Here is a 19,012-nt window from a genome sequence, read left to right as displayed (position 1 = left end):
ATTTTTTGAGGTGGGAGAACGACGCAATCAGCAGCTCCTTCCAGCCTGGGATTCCAAATATTTCCTGGGATTTTGAGGTTTTTTTGGGATTTTGGGATAAAGAGACAAAAGATCCACAGAGAAAACCCCGAAATCCCCAAGAAAATCCATCAAATTTTAGGGAAAAATTGGCCAAATGTGGAAAAAATTCAATTTTTTCCTGTGGCCAGCCCCACGGGAAGGGCATGGGTGTTGCCACACCCACTACTGGCCATCACGGGTGTCCCCACGTGCCCCGGGCGGGCACTGTGATCAGGGCACAGCTGTCCCCATTCTCCCTGGGGTGTCACCGTGGGGATGTCACCCCTCTGCCATTCCCCACGTCACCACGAGATAGAGCAGGGACCTCTCCCTGCATGGCCAGGCCACCACCACGGCAAGGGGCATGGCCGTCACCCTGGCTCCCGGGCCTGTCACTGTGGGACAGGGTATGGATGTCCCCTTCCTTCCCCGCAATGTCACCATGGGTGTCACCCCCTTGGCCGTGACAGAAACAGCTGTCACCAGGGTACAAGGCATGGACATTTTTCTGCTCCCCCACTGGGAGCCAGAGCAGAGACCTTGTCCCGAGGCTGTCCCGCTGGGAGAGGGCAGAGATGTCCCCAACACCCCCGGCCGGGGCACAGAGCTCCTCTCGGGGCCTGGGGTTGTTACTGTAGGAAAAGGCATGGACAAGCCCTGTAGGTCCCCAGGCTGTCCCCCCACCCCTGCCACGGCTCCCAGGGCTGTGACCGTGCAGGGGGACAAGCAACACCCCTGAAGCCAGGACCCAGCATTTTTCCAGGCTTGTGCAGTGCCCCGGGGTAGGGCGAACCCCCGCGCCATTGCCGCCGGGAGGGGTCAGGGACACGGGACACAGGATGGAGCCAGAATCCTTTAAAAACTTGTCCTTTATTAGTCTGTCAGAAGCGAGTCCCTCTGTATAGGGCGTCCAACCCAGTTATAGCAAAGTGAGCAACCTGAAGGGACCGAGCCCCCCCCAAAGCGGGGAGAGCCCCAGGACCGGGGCGGGGCCGGGCTGCCGGGGCCATCCCTCCCCGCACAGCCCCCGCCGCCGGCCTTCCCTTCCCTCCCTCCCTCCCTGCACTGTGGGGCGCCCCTCCACCTGTGGCTCCTCCGGGGGCCAGCTCTGGGGCCGGCCAGGGGCGCCACAGCCCAGGCCCCCCTAAATCCCGCAGGGAGCGATAGCACCGAGGGGGACGGCTGCTCCCCGCACTTTATTCCGCGCTCCCTGCCGGGACCGAGGGGCGGGGGGGACGGGCGCGGCCGCGGAACGCGGGGTCCCTCCGGGGATGGACGGGGGGGTCCGGGGCTTGAGGAGGGGGGTGTCTCAGCTTTGCTTCGGATTTACATTCTGGACCATGCAGTAGCACCAAAGTTCATGAGGTGATGGGTGATGGAGCGTTACTTCCTCTTCCTCCCGCAGTACTTCCCTGCCGCGCAGCCCGCGCCGCCTGCGGGGAATGCGGGATGAGCCGGGGAATGCGGGATGAGCCGGGGGATGCGGGATGAGCCGGGGGATGTGGGATGAGCCGGGGAATGCGGGATGAGCCGGGGGATGCGGGATGAGCCGGGGGATGCGGGATGAGCCGGGGGATGCGGGATGAGCCGGGGGGATGCGGGATGAGCCGGGGGATGTGGGATGAGCCGGGGGGATGCGGGATGAGCCGGGGGATGCGGGATGAGCCGGGGGATGCGGGATGAGCCGGGGGATGCGGGATGAGCCCCGGGGATGCGGGATGAGCCGGGGGATGCGGGATGAGCCGGGGGATGCGGGATGAGCCGGGGGGATGCGGGGTGAGCCCCGGGGATGCGGGATGAGCCGGGGGGATGCGGGGTGAGCCGGGGGGATGCGGGATGAGCCGGGGGATGCGGGGTGAGCCGGGGGATGCGGGGTGAGCCCCGGGGGATGCGGGATGAGCCGGGGGGATGCGGGATGAGCCCCGGGGGGATGCGGGATGAGCCGGGGGGATGCGGGATGAGCCCCGGGGGGATGCGGGATGAGCCGGGGGGATGCGGGATGAGCCGGGGGGATGCGGGATGAGCCCCGGGGGGATGCGGGGTGAGCCCCGGGGGGATGCGGGATGAGCCCCGGGGGGATGCGGGATGAGCCCCGGGGGATGCGGGATGAGCCGGGGGGATGCGGGATGAGCCCCGGGGGGATGCGGGGTGAGCCCCGGGGGATGCGGGGTGAGCCCCAGGGGGATGCGGGATGAGCCGGGGGGGTGCGGGGTGAGCCGGGGGGATGCGGGATGAGCCCCGGGGGATGCGGGGTGAGCGCTCCCTGCGCTCCCGCACGCCGCCAGCGGTGGGACAGCGGCGGGGGGCAGGACCGCCTCCCAGGAGCGGGCGGACCGTGTGCTCACCTCTAAAGCCCAGGGCACCCAGGGCTCCTCCGTAGGGCTTGGGGGGCTTCCCTGCAGGGGGAAGGCAGAACGGGGTGAGCGGGACCCCCGCAGGGATGCGCATCCCCCACCCCAAAACGCCCCACGGGGACGATGGATACTCACCACCAAATCCCAGGCCGCCGACCCCACCTGAAACGAGAGTAAAGCCCTCAGCACCCACGGGGCACCCCTATTTCTGTGCCCCACACCCCCCGAGCCAGCCCCGCAGCTGAGTCCAGCTCCTGGGGTCCCTCCCCAGCCCCCGGGGTCCCTCCCCAGCCCGTGGCCCCGTGAGCCGGCCAGGCACTGACACAGGCGCCGAGCTGGAGGTGGTACCTGGAAATATCGGTGATACGCCAAAGCCGGGAACTCCAGCCCCTGGGAAAAAAGCAACAGCCAGTGACAGCAGTGCCACCCTAACGTGGACGGGGGACAGCCTGGCTGGGATCTCTTGCTTATGCCAGCAACAGGAGCTGATGCAAAAACTGCTGTCCCCACCCTGGCACCCTTCTGGCTTCCCAGTGCTCTCCCAGGCCAGTAGGGAATGGCAGCAGCGTGAGGACAGCAAGCGAGGATGAGTGTGGCAGGGATGGGGATACACTCCCACACCAGCCCCAAACTGCAGCACTCACCTGGCTGCAGCCCCCCAGCACCAAAAGCTGCAGGTGCGTGAGGCCCAGAGAGGGTGGGGGAGGGTGAGCACAGCCATGGGAATGTGGATGGGGACAGGAGTCACTCCTCCAGCCCCTCTGACTGTCCCTTACCTGGCTTGGGAGGTTTCCCAGCAGCTCCTGGATACAAGAGTCCTATGTCAGAGGGGGGCACCAGTGCAGTCTGGGCCCCAGGGCCACAGCCAGACCCTTCAGGAGGGCCCAAAGGGTCCCAGGAGGGACCTGCATCTCCAGGCACATGGTCCAGTACCATCCCCTGTTCCTATGGCATGGGCAAGGCTGGTGCTGTGGCCCTCAGTCCCTGCTCAACAATGGCAATCCCTTTGGATCACCCCCTGGGAACAGGGCAGGTGGCAAACAGGACGGGGCACAAAGCACGATGACAGTGTGGGGTGGGATTGTCCTGTGAGACCAGGAAGGGACAGAAGTGACCCACAGACTCCCTTTCCTTTTCATTGCCCTGCCAGCACTCGGCTGTTCCTGCTGCTCCCCGCAGCCCAACCCTGGGGAGCCCCACCCCAGAACCAGCATCACTCACCAAGGCCACCAACTCCGAGCCCACCAACTCCGAGGCCACCTACAAGGAGTAGCCTGGGTGAGCACCAGCAGGGACAGACAGTGGGGCAGTGTCTGACCCGCTCCTCACCCAGTCCCAAGTGTGCTCATCCTTCCTCGGGCAGCCCTGCTCCCTCCATGCTGACCAGAGGGAGCATCACTCCAGCTCCACCCCTCTAGGGAAGCATCCCTCTGCCTGCACATCCCCACTGCCTGAGCTCAGCTCCTGCCAGCACTTACCTGGGACGCCACCAATCCCTGGAACTCCAACCCCAGGAACACCTGCCAGAGAGACACCATTAACACCTGTTCCCCCACAGCCTGGCATCTCCAGCTTAGAGCAGCCCCAGCCACTGCCCAACCTGCTGGGGTGGCCCTGGCACCCATGCTGGGAGTCCCCAGCACCCATCTCAGCACCCAGAGGGGCTTCAGCCCCTGTGTGACACATGAAGGAGAAAACTGTCCTCAGCAAGTGAGTGCAGGGCAGAGGGTACAGGTGGCACTTTGCATCCATAGGTAACAGCACACCACTTCCCATGCCTGGGCCATTGGGGCACAGTGAGCACGCAGGGGACAGGAAGAGAGGTCAGCTCCCCGATGGCCACAGGAGGAGAGTGCCTGGGGACAGTCCGAGGTGGCCCTGGGGCAGGGGGCAGCAGGGGTACGTACCGAATTTGGGAGGTTTAGCACCAGGCTGCACCCCTACTTGGGGGATGCCTGCAAAGTGAGTGAAGACACCACGGTTAGGACAGTCACTCCCACACCATGCACTTGTGCCACCGCTCTCCATCCCACCCGCATCCCTCCTGCCACCCCTTCGTGTGGCTTGGTGGCTTTTAGCATTCCCAGCCACCACTGTCCTCAAGCAGGGCAGGAGAAAGCACGTACCTGCCCCGGGTACTCCAGGTACTCCCACCCCTGGCACCAAGCCGGGCACGCCACCAACACCGGGTGTCACTCCGGGCACTCCGCCCACGCCAGGCACTACACCTGGCACCCCTCCAACCCCGGCACCTGAGGAGAGAAGGGTGATGCAGCAGGTGTGAGCCCCGTGCTCATGTGGGATGATGTGTCCCAGCATACCCTGCACTGGTCAGTGCCACACCAGGGCTGGCGGGGACACTGAGGGGCTCCCCAGGCTGACTCACCAAATTTGGCTGCCTTGGCTGCTGCTTTGGCTGCTGCTGCTGGACCTCCAACACCTGGGCAGAGACAGCAAGGGGGGGTTAGTGACCTGGGGAGGCATCACAGCAAACCTGGGCAGAGGCCAACCCTCAGGCCTTGTCTGCATCCCCACAGGGTAGTGCTGAAGTTCTCCTCAAGCCTGTCCTGCCCCCAGAACTGCCCCACCTTCGCCTCTCTCCTTCTCACCTGGGACACCTCCGACACCAGGAACCAGGCCACCTACTCCAGGAGCCAGGCCACCTACTCCGGGAGCCAGGCCACCCACGCCGGGAGCCAGGCCACCCACGCCGGGAGCCAGGCCACCTGCTCCTGCAAGGAGAAAAAGGACTGGGACTTCAGTTTGGGAGGAAACGTGGTGAGTGGGTGGATGGATTGTGAGATGGATGTGTGGCTGGATGAGGAGCGGTTGAAATGATGGTAGAATGGATGAATGGTTGGATGGATGGTAAGATGGATTAATGGATTCTGAGATCAACACATGGGTGGTGGGATGGAGAGATGGACGGAGGAGTGGTGAGATGGATGTTGTGGCATATGGGTAAAACCTTACAAATGAAAGGCTTTGTAAAATAATGGTTCAGGCCTTGCTGCTTCAGCTGGGTACAGCTAACAGCTAGCCTGATAAGTTCCCTTGAGAAAGGAATTGTAACAGTGAGAATCAGCTTACATATCAATCTATTCCTGATGGAACCAATTTGCACCTGTGAGGAGAAAGATTCTATCTTTGTGAAACATCATCTTCCCAGGAGACCAGAATGTAAACATACTTAGGAAAGTTTTTGATGGACATGTACACTAGCCCTTACTAACCAACAAACTGAGTTACAATAAGTTACTAACCAATTAGAATAAAACACAATGTCTTAGAAAAACATATAAATATGAGCTGTGAAGAATAAAGATGGGCTATTGCTGCACAAAGAAATAGGTGTCTTGTCCATCTCTACTGCGACAGGATGTGTGTATGAATGGGGAATGGTTGAATGAATGGTGGGAGGGATGAATGGAGGAGGGATGATGCGATGCACTAATAGTTGAAGGGATGGTGAAATGGATATGTGGATGGATGTGGAGTGACTGGATGAATGGAGGAGGTACAGATGGATGGACAGAGAAGGGGACAGATGGACCCTGAGGTGGTGGTGGTGTGGCTGAGTGGGCAGAATGGGGTGTGGATGGACTGATGTATGAGAAGGTGTTTGAATGGTGAACTTGGACACTCCACCGGGCTCAGCTCTCTGGAGAGCAGCCCTGACAAAGGCAGAACCTCATCCCACATTCAGCCCTTTGGGGAGCCCATCCCTCACCCCAACCCCCAGGGACCCCAGGCACTGCTGGGCCTCAGCCTCGACAGCAGAGCAGTCTGGGGTGGGGATGAGTGGGAGACAGGACGTGTGGGATAACCCCAGAGAGATCCCGGCTTACCGTACTTGGCTGCTTTGGCGGCTGCTTTGGCAGCGGCTGCTGGACCTCCTGGGGGACAGGGAGTGAGAGGGTCAGGAATGCGTTGGGCCAGCACGGCTGGGGACATCTGAGCATCCCTTGGGCACCATCTCACCTGGAATGCCGACCCCAGGCACCAGACCAGGAACACCAGCACCAGGTACACCCACTCCAGGCACGCCTACTCCAGGAATGCCCACTCCAGGCACGCCCACTCCAGGCACGCCAGGTACACCAACGCCAGGTACACGTCCTGCTCCTGCAGAGAGGTTCAGGGATGTGTCCGAGGGGGCAGACTCCACAGCAGGAATCCCACTGACCTCCACAGCACCGGGGTGTCCCCACTTCTCCTATGTGCCAACACACCTCCTCCCTCCCTGGAAGAAGAGCTGGTGGTGACAGTGATGACATTGGTGACTCACCAATCGCCGCTGCTTTCGCTGCAGCCTTGGCCGCGGCCGCTGCTGCTGGGCCACCCACTGTGGGGCACAAGGGACACAGTCAGGACACTGCCGAGGCCACCATCCGCCCAGCAGCTGTGGACAGCCCAGCTGCTCACCTCCAACACCGGGCACAGCGCCAGGAACCCCAGGCACACCAGGAACGCCTGGGACACCAGGGACACCAGGGACACCAGGAACTCCAGGAACTCCAGGAACACCAGGAACGCCAGGAACGCCAGGAACACCAGCGATGCCAGGAACACCGGCACCTGCAGGAAGTGAGATGGGAGAAGTCAGATCACACAGCAGTAAAAGTTGAAAGGTTGGGCCTCTTCTTCAGGGCCTCTATCTCAGAATTGTGGCCCAGAAAGTGGAGCATCCACAGCCATTTCCAGGAGAGACCCAAGTGAGGTAGGAGAGGGAGCAGTTCCATGTCTTGCTAGACCCAGTGAGATGCATTTCAGGATCCAACCAGGTTTTTCAGGGCAGAGGAAGCAAGCCAGGCCCCGCACAGCATGTACCGTATTTAGCTGCCTTTGCTGCTGCTGCTGCCGACGGCACCCCTGGGGACAAGGGAGACAGGGACCCTCAGCCACCACGGCCCCATAGAGCTGGGCCATGGGGACAGGGCTCCTGGAACAGTCAACGGCCACCCCAGGGATACCTCCAACACCGGGCACCACCCCGGGGACAGCTCCGACTCCGGGCACGAGGCCGGGGACGCCGCCAACACCAACACCGGGAACGCCGCCCACACCGACACCGGGAACGCCGCCCACACCGACACCGGGGACACCGGCACCTGCCGGGAACAAGAGGGGACAAGTCAGAGCTGGCTGCAGCAGGAACTCAAAGGTGGCACCTGCCATGGCTCTGTTTTGTCATCGTGGCCTGGAAAGCAGAGCATCCACGGCCTCATCCAAGAGAGATCCCAGCGGGGCAGGGCTGGGATCAGCCCTGTGACTCTGCCAGCGATTGCCAGGAAGTCACTGGCACAGGGACCACAATGACCCTCATCCTCACTGGAGCCCAAAGTGCTCCTTGTCACAGGGACATCAAGCCTTGCAGCCAGAAAGGCCATGGATAAGAAGGGCTCAGTCTCCCCAGCAGGTGTCTGGGAGGGCTGGGAGCCCAGCCACTGGTCAGACTGGGGAGCTGCCCAGGGCACTGACAGCCTGGACCAGTTGGCACACATTAGTGCCACATAGGCAAGCATCAGGCCCCTTCTGCAGTGTCTGAGTGTCAGAGGGCTTCGTCCTCACGGGACACTGCTCAGCAGGGGCAGCACAGCAAAAGGCAACCATTGCTGACTTCTTTCCTGAATTCCTCAATCTCATCCTTCCCTGGGCATGTGGAAGAGAAACGGAAGACAGGGGTGGCATCAGTGGTTTAACCCTCAAAGGAGAGTTGCCATTGACCATGGCTCCTCCTGGAGACTCCCAGGGCTCTGCAGTGAAGATGGAGGAGAAGGTCATGGGACCTGGCCAGGTAACAACTGCTGGCTCTGCCTTTTGGAGCAGCATGTGGAAGCCAGTTCTGCCTGAAACCTCAGGGGCAGTTCTGCATCCTCCATGTGCACAAGCTCCAGGTTGGGGTGGCTCTGACTGCTGGACACCTGGGTCTTGCTAGACCCAGTTAGAGCCACTTGATGGATCCCAACATTCCACCACATTTTAGATGACAATGACCATAGGGAGGGATTCTTCTGCCAGGAATCCCTGCTCTAATGGCAGCAACACTGAACCCTGGGGCACCAGATCTTGTGTCAGGTCTCATACTGGAAAACAGCATTTGCACAAAATCCAGGAATTCAAATGAGTCCAAAGCCATTAATTGGGGGTCATTGTTCACTTCCACAAGACAGCCTGGAGAAATCCTGGAGGGGGAGAAGATCCTGCCCTGGAAATGGAACCATGCCCAGGGAGAACAGCCAAGAGCTGGGCTGAGCATACCCCATGGCCCCTCAGCAGTGATCCCAGGGGACACCCTGTGTCTGGGCACCCCCCGTGTGTCAGTGTGGGCAGGAGGACGGGCAGGGGTCCCGGGGGCTCAGGCCCCGCACAGCACGTACCGTATTTAGCTGCCTTTGCTGCTGCTGCTGCCGACGGCACCCCTGGGGACAAGGGAGACAGGGACCCTCAGCCACCACGGCCCCATAGAGCTGGGCTGTGGGGACAGGGCTCCTGGAACAGTCACCGGCCACCCCAGGGATACCTCCAACACCGGGCACCACCCCGGGGACAGCTCCGACTCCGGGCACGAGGCCGGGGACGCCGCCAACACCAACACCGGGAACGCCGCCCACACCGACACCGGGAACGCCGCCCACACCGACACCGGGGACACCGGCACCTGCCGGGAACAAGAGGGGACAAGTCAGAGCTGGCTGCAGCAGGAACTCAAAGGTGGCACCTGCCATGGCTCTGTCTTGTCATCGTGGCCTGGAAAGCAGAGCATCCACGGCCTCATCCAAGAGAGATCCCAGCGGGGAAGGGCTGGGATCAGCCCTGTGACTCTGCCAGCGATTGCCAGGAAGTCACTGGCACAGGGACCACAATGACCCTCATCCTCACTGGAGCCCAGAGTGCTCCTTGTCACAGGGACATCAAGCCTTGCAGCCAGAAAGGCCATGGATAAGAAGGGCTCAGTCTCCCCAGCAGGTGTCTGGGAGGGCTGGGAGCCCAGCCACTGGTCAGACTGGGGAGCTGCCCAGGGCACTGACAGCCTGGACCAGCTGGGACACATTAGTGCCACATAGGCAAGCATCAGGTCCCTTCTGCAGTGTCTGAGTGTCAGAGGGCTTCGTCCTCACGGGACACTGCTCAGCAGGGGCAGCACAGCGCAAAGCAACCATTGCTGACTTCTTTCCTGAATTCCTCAATCCCATCCTTCCCTGGGCATGTGGAGGGATTTTTTTCTATACAGTATAAAAGAGAACAGCATCAGTGGTTTAACCTCAAAGGAGAGTTGCCATTGTCCATAGCTCCTTGTGGAGATTCCTAAGGCTCCTCATGGAGATTGCCAGAATTCAACAGTAACAATGAAGGAGAAGGTCCTGAGACCTGTTGAGGTAAGTTCTGGCTCCGCCTTTGGAGAAGAACATGAACCCCCAATACTGTGTGAAACTGCAGGGCCAATTGTGCCTCCTACCTGGGCCTAATCTCCAGAGTACCCTGCTGCTTTAGCCATGACGCTTGGACCCACTGGAGCTCCTTGGAAGTGGTTATACCTGATGGATCCCACCATCCCACCAATCCTAACACATTTAGAAGGACAGTGACCCTGGGCAGGGGGCGCTCTGCCAGGAATCTCTGCCCTAATGGCAGCAACACTGAGCCCTTGGGGCCCAGATCCTGCAACAGATCGGATGCTGGAAAATGGATTTGGTACAAAATCCAACAAATCAGTTAAATCTAAAGCCATGCATCAGGGCTCATTGTTCATTTCTACAAGACAACCTGGAGAAACCCTGGAGGGGGAAAAGGTCCTGCCCTGGAAATGGAACCATGCCCAGGGAGAACAGCCAGGAGCTGGGCTGAGCATACCCCATGGCCCCTCAGCAGTGATGCCAGGGGACACCCTGTGTCTGGGCATCCCCCGTGTGTCAGGGTGGGCAGGAGGACGGGCAGGGGTCCCGGGGGCTCAGGCCCCGCACAGCACGTACCGTATTTAGCTGCCTTTGCTGCTGCTGCTGCCGACGGCACCCCTGGGGACAAGGGAGACAGGGACCCTCAGCCACCACGGCCCCATAGAGCTGGGCCATGGGGACAGGGCTCCTGGAACAGTCACCGGCCACCCCAGGGATACCTCCAACACCGGGCACCACCCCGGGGACAGCTCCGACTCCGGGCACGAGGCCGGGGATGCCGCCAACACCAACACCGGGAACGCCGCCCACACCGACACCGGGAACGCCGCCCACACCGACACCGGGGACACCAGCACCTGCCAGGAACAAGAGGGGACAAGTCAGAGCTGGCTGCAGCAGGAACTCAAAGGTGGCACCTGCCATGGCTCTGTCTTGTCATCGTGGCCTGGAAAGCAGAGCATCCACGGCCTCATCCAAGAGAGATCCCAGCGGGGCAGGGCTGGGATCAGCCCTGTGACTCTGCCAGCGATTGCCAGGAAGTCACTGGCACAGGGACCACAATGACCCTCATCCTCACTGGAGCCCAAAGTGCTCCTTGTCACAGGGACATCAAGCCTTGCAGCCAGAAAGGCCATGGATAAGAAGGGCTCAGTCTCCCCAGCAGGTGTCTGGGAGGGCTGGGAGCCCAGCCACTGGTCAGACTGGGGAGCTGCCCAGGGCACTGACAGCCTGGACCAGCTGGGACACATTAGTGCCACATAGGCAAGCATCAGGCCCCTTCTGCAGTGTCTGAGTGTCAGAGGGCTTTGTCCTCATGGGACACTGCTCAGCAGGGGCAGCACAGCGCAAAGCAACCATTGCTGACTTCTTTCCTGAATTCCTCAATCTCATCCTTCCCTGGGCATGTGGAAGAGAAACGGAAGACAGGGGCAGCATCAGTGGTTTAACCCTCAAAGGAGAGTTGCCATTGACCATGGCTCCTCCTGGAGACTCCCAGGGCTCTGCAGTGAAGATGGAGGAGAAGGTCATGGGACCTGGCCAGGTAACAACTGCTGGCTCTGCCTTTTGGAGCAGCATGTGGAAGCCAGTTCTGCCTGAAACCTCAGGGGCAGTTCTGCATCCTCCATGTGCACAAGCTCCAGGTTGGGGTGGCTCTGACTGCTGGACACCTGGGTCTTGCTAGACCCAGTTAGAGCCACTTGATGGATCCCAACATTCCACCACATTTTAGATGACAATGACCATAGGGAGGGATTCTTCTGCCAGGAATCCCTGCTCTAATGGCAGCAACACTGAACCCTGGGGCACCAGATCTTGTGTCAGGTCTCATACTGGAAAACAGCATTTGCACAAAATCCAGGAATTCAAATGAGTCCAAAGCCATTAATTGGGGGTCATTGTTCACTTCCACAAGACAGCCTGGAGAAATCCTGGAGGGGGAGAAGATCCTGCCCTGGAAATGGAACCATGCCCAGGGAGAACAGCCAAGAGCTGGGCTGAGCATACCCCATGGCCCCTCAGCAGTGATCCCAGGGGACACCCTGTGTCTGGGCACCCCCCGTGTGTCAGTGTGGGCAGGAGGACGGGCAGGGGTCCCGGGGGCTCAGGCCCCGCACAGCACGTACCGTATTTAGCTGCCTTTGCTGCTGCTGCTGCCGACGGCACCCCTGGGGACAAGGGAGACAGGGACCCTCAGCCACCACGGCCCCATAGAGCTGGGCTGTGGGGACAGGGCTCCTGGAACAGTCACTTGCCACCCCAGGGATACCTCCAACACCGGGCACCACCCCGGGGACAGCTCCGACTCCGGGCACGAGGCCGGGGATGCCGCCAACACCGACACCGGGAACGCCGCCCACACCGACACCGGGAACGCCGCCCACACCGACACCGGGGACACCGGCACCTGCCGGGAACAAGAGGGGACAAGTCAGAGCTGGCTGCAGCAGGAACTCAAAGGTGGCACCTGCCATGGCTCTGTTTTGTCATCGTGGCCTGGAAAGCAGAGCAACCACGGCCTCATCCAAGAGAGATCCCAGCGGGGCAGGGCTGGGATCAGCCCTGTGACTCTGCCAGCGATTGCCAGGAAGTCACTGGCACAGGGACCACAATGACCCTCATCCTCACTGGAGCCCAAAGTGCTCCTTGTCACAGGGACATCAAGCCTTGCAGCCAGAAAGGCCATGGATAAGAAGGGCTCAGTCTCCCCAGCAGGTGTCTGGGAGGGCTGGGAGCCCAGCCACTGGTCAGACTGGGGAGCTGCCCAGGGCACTGACAGCCTGGACCAGCTGGCACACATTAGTGCCACATAGGCAAGCATCAGGTCCCTTCTGCAGTGTCTGAGTGTCAGAGGGCTTCGTCCTCACGGGACACTGCTCAGCAGGGGCAGCACAGCGCAAAGCAACCATTGCTGACTTCTTTCCTGAATTCCTCAGTCTCATCCTTCCCTGGGCATGTGGAGGGATTTTTTTCTATACAGTATAAAAGAGAACAGCATCAGTGGTTTAACCCTCAAAGGAGAGTTGCCATTGTCCATAGCTCCTTGTGGAGATTCCTAAGGCTCCTCATGGAGATTGCCAGAATTCAACAGTAACAATGAAGGAGAAGGTCCTGAGACCTGTTGAGGTAAGTTCTGGCTCCGCCTTTGGAGAAGAACATGAACCCCCAATATTGTGTGAAACTGCAGGGCCAATTGTGCCTCCTACCTGGGCCTAATCTCCAGAGTACCCTGCTGCTTTAGCCATGACGCTTGGACCCACTGGAGCTCCTTGGAAGTGGTTATACCTGATGGATCCCACCATCCCACCAATCCTAACACATTTAGAAGGACAGTGACCCTGGGCAGGGGGCACTCTGCCAGGAATCTCTGCCCTAATGGTAGCAACACTGAGCCCTTGGGGCCCAGATCCTGCAACAGATCGGATGCTGGAAAATGGATTTGGTACAAAATCCAACAAATCAGTTAAATCTAAAGCCATGCATCAGGGCTCATTGTTCATTTCTACAAGACAACCTGGAGAAACCCTGGAGGGGGAAAAGGTCCTGCCCTGGAAATGGAACCATGCCCAGGGAGAACAGCCAAGAGCTGGGCTGAGCATACCCCATGGCCCCTCAGCAGTGATCCCAGGGGAGACCCTGTGTCTGGGCATCCCCCGTGTGTCAGGGTGGGCAGGAGGATGGGCAGGGGTCCCGGGGGCTCAGGCCCCGCACAGCACGTACCGTATTTAGCTGCCTTTGCTGCTGCTGCTGCCGACGGCACCCCTGGGGACAAGGGAGACAGGGACCCTCAGCCACCACAGCCCCATAGAGCTGGGCCATGGGGACAGGGCTCCTGGAACAGTCACCGGCCACCCCAGGGATACCTCCAACACCGGGCACCACCCCGGGGACAGCTCCGACTCCGGGCACGAGGCCGGGGACGCCACCAACACCAACACCGGGAACGCCGCCCACACCGACACCGGGAACGCCGCCCACACCGACACCGGGAACACCAGCACCTGCCGGGAACAAGAGGGGACAAGTCAGAGCTGGCTGCAGCAGGAACTCAAAGGTGGCACCTGCCATGGCTCTGTTTTGTCATCGTGGCCTGGAAAGCAGAGCATCCACGGCCTCATCCAAGAGAGATCCCAGCGGGGCAGGGCTGGGATCAGCCCTGTGACTCTGCCAGCGATTGCCAGGAAGTCACTGGCACAGGGACCACAATGACCCTCATCCTCACTGGAGCCCAAAGTGCTCCTTGTCACAGGGACATCAAGCCTTGCAGCCAGAAAGGCCATGGATAAGAAGGGCTCAGTCTCCCCAGCAGGTGCCTGGGAGGGCTGGGAGCCCAGCCACTGGTCAGACTGGGGAGCTGCCCAGGGCACTGACAGCCTGGACCAGCTGGGACACATTAGTGCCACATAGGCAAGCATCAGGTCCCTTCTGCAGTGTCTGAGTGTCAGAGGGCTTCGTCCTCACGGGACACTGCTCAGCAGGGGCAGCACAGCAAAAGGCAACCATTGCTGACTTCTTTCCTGAATTCCTCAATCTCATCCTTCCCTGGGCATGTGGAAGAGAAACGGAAGACAGGGGCGGCATCAGTGGTTTAACCCTCAAAGGAGAGTTGCCATTGACCATGGCTCCTCCTGGAGACTCCCAGGGCTCTGCAGTGAAGATGGAGGAGAAGGTCATGGGACCTGGCCAGGTAACAACTGCTGGCTCTGCCTTTTGGAGCAGCATGTGGAAGCCAGTTCTGCCTGAAACCTCAGGGGCAGTTCTGCCTCTTCTCCAGGCCTAAGCTCCAGACTACTCTGCTGCTTGACCATGTCCCTCATCTCTACTCAGCTCCTTGGGGGTGGTTATAATTGATGGATCCCACCATCCCACCAATTCCAACACAGTTTGGATGGCAATGACCCAGAGTAAGGGCCCCTCTGCCAGGAATTCCTGCCCTAATGTCAGGACAATGGGGCACCAGATCTTGTGTCAGGTCTGCTGCTAGAAAATAGAATTTGCAGAAAATAAAGGAATTCAAATGAGTCCAAAGCCATTAATTGGGGGTCATTGTTCACTTCCACAAGACAGCCTGGAGAAATCCTGGAGGGGGAGAAGATCCTGCCCTGGAAATGGAACCATGCCCAGGGAGAACAGCCAAGAGCTGGGCTGAGCATACCCCATGGCCCCTCAGCAGTGATCCCAGGGGACGCCCTGTGTCTGGGCACCCCCCGTGTGTCAGGGTGGGCAGGAGGATGGGCAGGGGTCCCGGGGGCTCAGGCCCCGCACAGCACGTACCGTATTTAGCTGCCTTTGCTGCTGCTGCTGCCGACGGCACCCCTGGGGACAAGGGAGACAGGGACCCTCAGCCACCACGGCCCCATAGAGCTGGGCCGTGGGGACAGGGCTCCTGGAACAGTCACCGGCCACCCCAGGGATACCTCCAACACCGGGCACCACCCCGGGGACAGCTCCGACTCCGGGCACGAGGCCGGGGACGCCGCCAACACCAACACCGGGAACGCCGCCCACACCGACACCGGGAACGCCGGCACCTGCCGGGAACAAGAGGGGAAAAGTCAGAGCTGGCTGCAGCAGGAACTCAAAGGTGGCACCTGCCATGGCTCTGTTTTGTCATCGTGGCCTGGAAAGCAGAGCATCCACGGCCTCATCCAAGAGAGATCCCAGCGGGGCAGGGCTGGGATCAGCCCTGTGACTCTGCCAGCGATTGCCAGGAAGTCACTGGCACAGGGACCACAATGACCCTCATCCTCACTGGAGCCCAAAGTGCTCCTTGTCACAGGGACATCAAGCCTTGCAGCCAGAAAGGCCATGGATAAGAAGGGCTCAGTCTCCCCAGCAGGTGTCTGGGAGGGCTGGGAGCCCAGCCACTGGTCAGACTGGGGAGCTGCCCAGGGCACTGACAGCCTGGACCAGCTGGGACACATTAGTGCCACATAGGCAAGCATCAGGTCCCTTCTGCAGTGTCTGAGTGTCAGAGGGCTTCGTCCTCACGGGACACTGCTCAGCAGGGGCAGCACAGCAAAAGGCAACCATTGCTGACTTCTTTCCTGAATTCCTCAATCTCATCCTTCCCTGGGCATGTGGAAGAGAAACGGAAGACAGGGGCGGCATCAGTGGTTTAACCCTCAAAGGAGAGTTGCCATTGACCATGGCTCCTCCTGGAGACTCCCAGGGCTCTGCAGTGAAGATGGAGGAGAAGGTCATGGGACCTGGCCAGGTAACAACTGCTGGCTCTGCCTTTTGGAGCAGCATGTGGAAGCCAGTTCTGCCTGAAACCTCAGGGGCAGTTCTGCATCCTCCATGTGCACAAGCTCCAGGTTGGGGTGGCTCTGTCTGCTGGACACCTGGGTCTTGCTAGACCCAGTTAGAGCCACTTGATGGATCCCAACATTCCACCACATTTTAGATGACAATGACCATAGGGAGGGATTCTTCTGCCAGGAATCCCTGCTCTAATGGCAGCAACACTGAACCCTGGGGCACCAGATCTTGTGTCAGGTCTCATACTGGAAAACAGCATTTGCACAAAATCCAGGAATTCAAATGAGTCCAAAGCCATTAATTGGGGGTCATTGTTCACTTCCACAAGACAGCCTGGAGAAATCCTGGAGGGGGAAAAGGTCCTGCCCTGGAAATGGAACCATGCCCAGGGAGAACAGCCAAGAGCTGGGCTGAGCATACCCCACGGCCCCTCAGCAGTGATCCCAGGGGACACCCTGTGTCTGGGCATCCCCCATGTGTCAGGGTGGGCAGGAGGATGGGCAGGGGTCCCGGGGGCTCAGGCCCCGCACAGCACGTACCGTATTTAGCTGCCTTTGCTGCTGCTGCTGCCGACGGCACCCCTGGGGACAAGGGAGACAGGGACCCTCAGCCACCACAGCCCCATAGAGCTGGGCCATGGGGACAGGGCTCCTGGAACAGTCACCGGCCACCCCAGGGATACCTCCAACACCGGGCACCACCCCGGGGACAGCTCCGACTCCGGGCACGAGGCCGGGGACGCCGCCAACACCGACACCGGGAACACCGCCCACACCGACACCGGGAACACCGGCACCTGCCGGGAACAAGAGGGGAAAAGTCAGAGCTGGCTGCAGCAGGAACTCAAAGGTGGCACCTGCCATGGCTCTGTCTTGTCATCGTGGCCTGGAAAGCAGAGCATCCACGGCCTCTTCCAAGAGAGATCCCAGTGGGGCAGGGCTGGGATTGCAAGACCCAGTTGGATGTGCTTCTGAACCCCTCTGGCCCCTCTGCCAGGAATCTCTGCCCTAATGGCAGCAACACTGAGCCCTTTGGCATCAGATCATGGAACAGTTCAGCTGCTGGAACTATATTTGCTACAAAATGCAAGAATTCAGTTAAATCTAAAGCCATGCATCAGGGCTCATTGTTCACTCCCACGAGACAACCTGGAGAAACCCTGGAGGGGGAAAAGGTCCTGCCCTGGAAATGGAACCATGCCCAGGAAGAACAGCCAGGAGCTGGGCTGAGCATACCCCATGGCCCCTCAGCAGTGATCCCAGGGGAGACCCTGTGTCTGGGCATCCCCCGTGTGTCAGGGTGGGCAGGAGGACGGGCAGGGGTCCTGGCGGGTCAGGCCCCGCACAGCACGTACCGTATTTAGCTGCCTTTGCTGCTGCTGCTGCCGACGGCACCCCTGGGGACAAGGGAGACAGGGACCCTCAGCCACCACAGCCCCATAGAGCTGGGCCGTGGGGACAGGGCTCCTGGAACAGTCACCTGCCACCCCAGGGATACCTCCAACGCCGGGCACCACCCCAGGGACAGCTCCAACGCCAGGTGCCAAGCCTGGGACACCTCCGACTCCGGGCACTGCCCCTGCACCTGGAGGGAAGTGGAGTAATCAGACCCCCTGCAAACATCCCGCTTTGCCACTGGTGGTGACACGATCTGTCCAATGGTCACAGGAGTGCCTTTGTGCTGGCCTCTTCACTAATCCTAAAGCAGCTCCTCAGGGAAGCTGGGATGGACCGGGGAATTTGATTACCAGCCCCCTACCCCCATCAAGGGCCTGGCCACCCAGGATGTTGGCGACTCCCAAGGTTCCCCAGGTCTGTGGGTGTACATGCCAGCTGCCCCAGGGCTGGCACATTTTCCCTGAATGTGTGATCTGCTCCTTGCTTTTCTCCTTCAGAACAGCCAAGGAGGGGAGCAGTGGAGATCTGCATCAACAGGAGCATCCCTCTACTAGGGAAGGACAGCTCAGCACAGACACCGTGTCACCGGCCACCCCACTGGCACCTGGCACAGCAAGCCCACATCTCATGGAGGGACCACATGTGATGGGCATGCTCTGCCCCGTGCCAGGCTGCTGCATCCCGAGGTGCCCATCAGCCCTTCATCACTGCTGGAAAAGCTGCTGGAGTCGGGACAGGAGGCAGAGAGCACCCCAGAGGATGGGATAGGGGCTGCCAGGGCAACTGTGGTGCCACACAGCCCCTGGCATCGATGCACGGCTCTTCCCTGTCCCGAGATCTGTCCGAAGCAGCAGGAACTCACCAAAAGCTCCTGCCTTTGCCGCTGCCTTTGCTGCTGCTGCCGCTGCCGGTCCTCCAACTGCCGGGATAGCGGGAGAGAGTCAGGATGTGGGATAAGGGGAGGAGACCCTCCCCGAGCCTCAGGGCAGAGGTCTCCCTTCGCCTCACCTCCAACTCCTGGGACACCGCCGACGCCGACGCCGGGCGCGACTCCCGGGATGCCGCCAACCCCGGGCAAGACACCGGCTCCTGTCGCAGGGAACAGCACGGTCAGCCGAGGATGCGGGGACAGGGGGACACAGCCAGCATTCCCGGGGCTGGGAGGGAGGGGAGGGAGCAGCTCTCTGATGGGGAGATGGCTGGCATTTGTGCCACAGAGGGCGACTCACCAAGTTTCGCTGCTGCCTTTGCTGCTGCCGCCTGCGCTCCGACCCCTGCGGAGAGACACGGGCACTGAGCCACTGAAGTCCTGATCATTCCCACCTCAGCTCCCCCACCTCACAGGGACCCTGGGGACTGGGCACTCCTGCCAGCATCTGTCCTCCTCTCCTGTGGGAGGTGCTGCTCCCCTCCAGGCTGTCCCTGCAGTCTCCAGAAGCCGGGGCAGTGCCCAACACCCATCCAGGGGCCAGCAAGGGGACAGGCTGCGCGGTCCCCTGCCATGCCCGTGCCAGTCCCGCCTCTGAGGCTGCAGGGTCGGAGT

At 60.6% G+C, this 19,012-nt stretch overlaps 1 protein-coding gene across 1 annotated transcript in view; it reads right to left on the bottom strand.

Moving 5' to 3' along the window:
* Positions 1 to 1,089: 1,089 nt before the first annotated feature.
* ELN (elastin) overlaps positions 1,090 to 19,012 on the bottom strand; it is a 32,509-nt gene continuing 14,586 nt past the window's right edge. The window contains exons 15-48 of the mRNA XM_083875172.1: positions 18,699 to 18,743; positions 18,478 to 18,558; positions 18,332 to 18,388; positions 17,552 to 17,656; positions 17,427 to 17,468; positions 16,755 to 16,868; positions 16,612 to 16,653; positions 15,229 to 15,342; positions 15,086 to 15,127; positions 13,657 to 13,812; positions 13,532 to 13,573; positions 12,063 to 12,218; positions 11,938 to 11,979; positions 10,513 to 10,668; positions 10,388 to 10,429; positions 8,920 to 9,075; positions 8,795 to 8,836; positions 7,388 to 7,525; positions 7,245 to 7,286; positions 6,840 to 6,992; positions 6,703 to 6,759; positions 6,396 to 6,539; positions 6,263 to 6,310; positions 5,024 to 5,146; positions 4,801 to 4,854; positions 4,541 to 4,666; positions 4,322 to 4,369; positions 3,893 to 3,934; positions 3,636 to 3,674; positions 3,191 to 3,217; positions 2,763 to 2,804; positions 2,550 to 2,576; positions 2,406 to 2,456; positions 1,090 to 1,493 (exon numbers count right to left, since the gene is read on the bottom strand). Of these exons, the coding sequence (XP_083731298.1) occupies positions 1,444 to 1,493; positions 2,406 to 2,456; positions 2,550 to 2,576; positions 2,763 to 2,804; positions 3,191 to 3,217; positions 3,636 to 3,674; positions 3,893 to 3,934; positions 4,322 to 4,369; positions 4,541 to 4,666; positions 4,801 to 4,854; positions 5,024 to 5,146; positions 6,263 to 6,310; positions 6,396 to 6,539; positions 6,703 to 6,759; positions 6,840 to 6,992; positions 7,245 to 7,286; positions 7,388 to 7,525; positions 8,795 to 8,836; positions 8,920 to 9,075; positions 10,388 to 10,429; positions 10,513 to 10,668; positions 11,938 to 11,979; positions 12,063 to 12,218; positions 13,532 to 13,573; positions 13,657 to 13,812; positions 15,086 to 15,127; positions 15,229 to 15,342; positions 16,612 to 16,653; positions 16,755 to 16,868; positions 17,427 to 17,468; positions 17,552 to 17,656; positions 18,332 to 18,388; positions 18,478 to 18,558; positions 18,699 to 18,743 (2,645 nt within the window). The 3' untranslated portion in view covers positions 1,090 to 1,443. The remainder of the gene's footprint in view (positions 1,494 to 2,405; positions 2,457 to 2,549; positions 2,577 to 2,762; positions 2,805 to 3,190; positions 3,218 to 3,635; positions 3,675 to 3,892; positions 3,935 to 4,321; positions 4,370 to 4,540; positions 4,667 to 4,800; positions 4,855 to 5,023; positions 5,147 to 6,262; positions 6,311 to 6,395; positions 6,540 to 6,702; positions 6,760 to 6,839; positions 6,993 to 7,244; positions 7,287 to 7,387; positions 7,526 to 8,794; positions 8,837 to 8,919; positions 9,076 to 10,387; positions 10,430 to 10,512; positions 10,669 to 11,937; positions 11,980 to 12,062; positions 12,219 to 13,531; positions 13,574 to 13,656; positions 13,813 to 15,085; positions 15,128 to 15,228; positions 15,343 to 16,611; positions 16,654 to 16,754; positions 16,869 to 17,426; positions 17,469 to 17,551; positions 17,657 to 18,331; positions 18,389 to 18,477; positions 18,559 to 18,698; positions 18,744 to 19,012) is intronic.

The sequence above is a fragment of the Zosterops lateralis genome (assembly GCF_965231275.1).
Source record: "Zosterops lateralis genome assembly, chromosome: 19".
Classification (NCBI taxonomy): Eukaryota; Metazoa; Chordata; class Aves; order Passeriformes; family Zosteropidae; genus Zosterops; species Zosterops lateralis.
The sequence above is the reverse complement of the archived record's forward strand: the minus strand, read 5'-3'. Positions and strand labels throughout refer to the sequence as shown.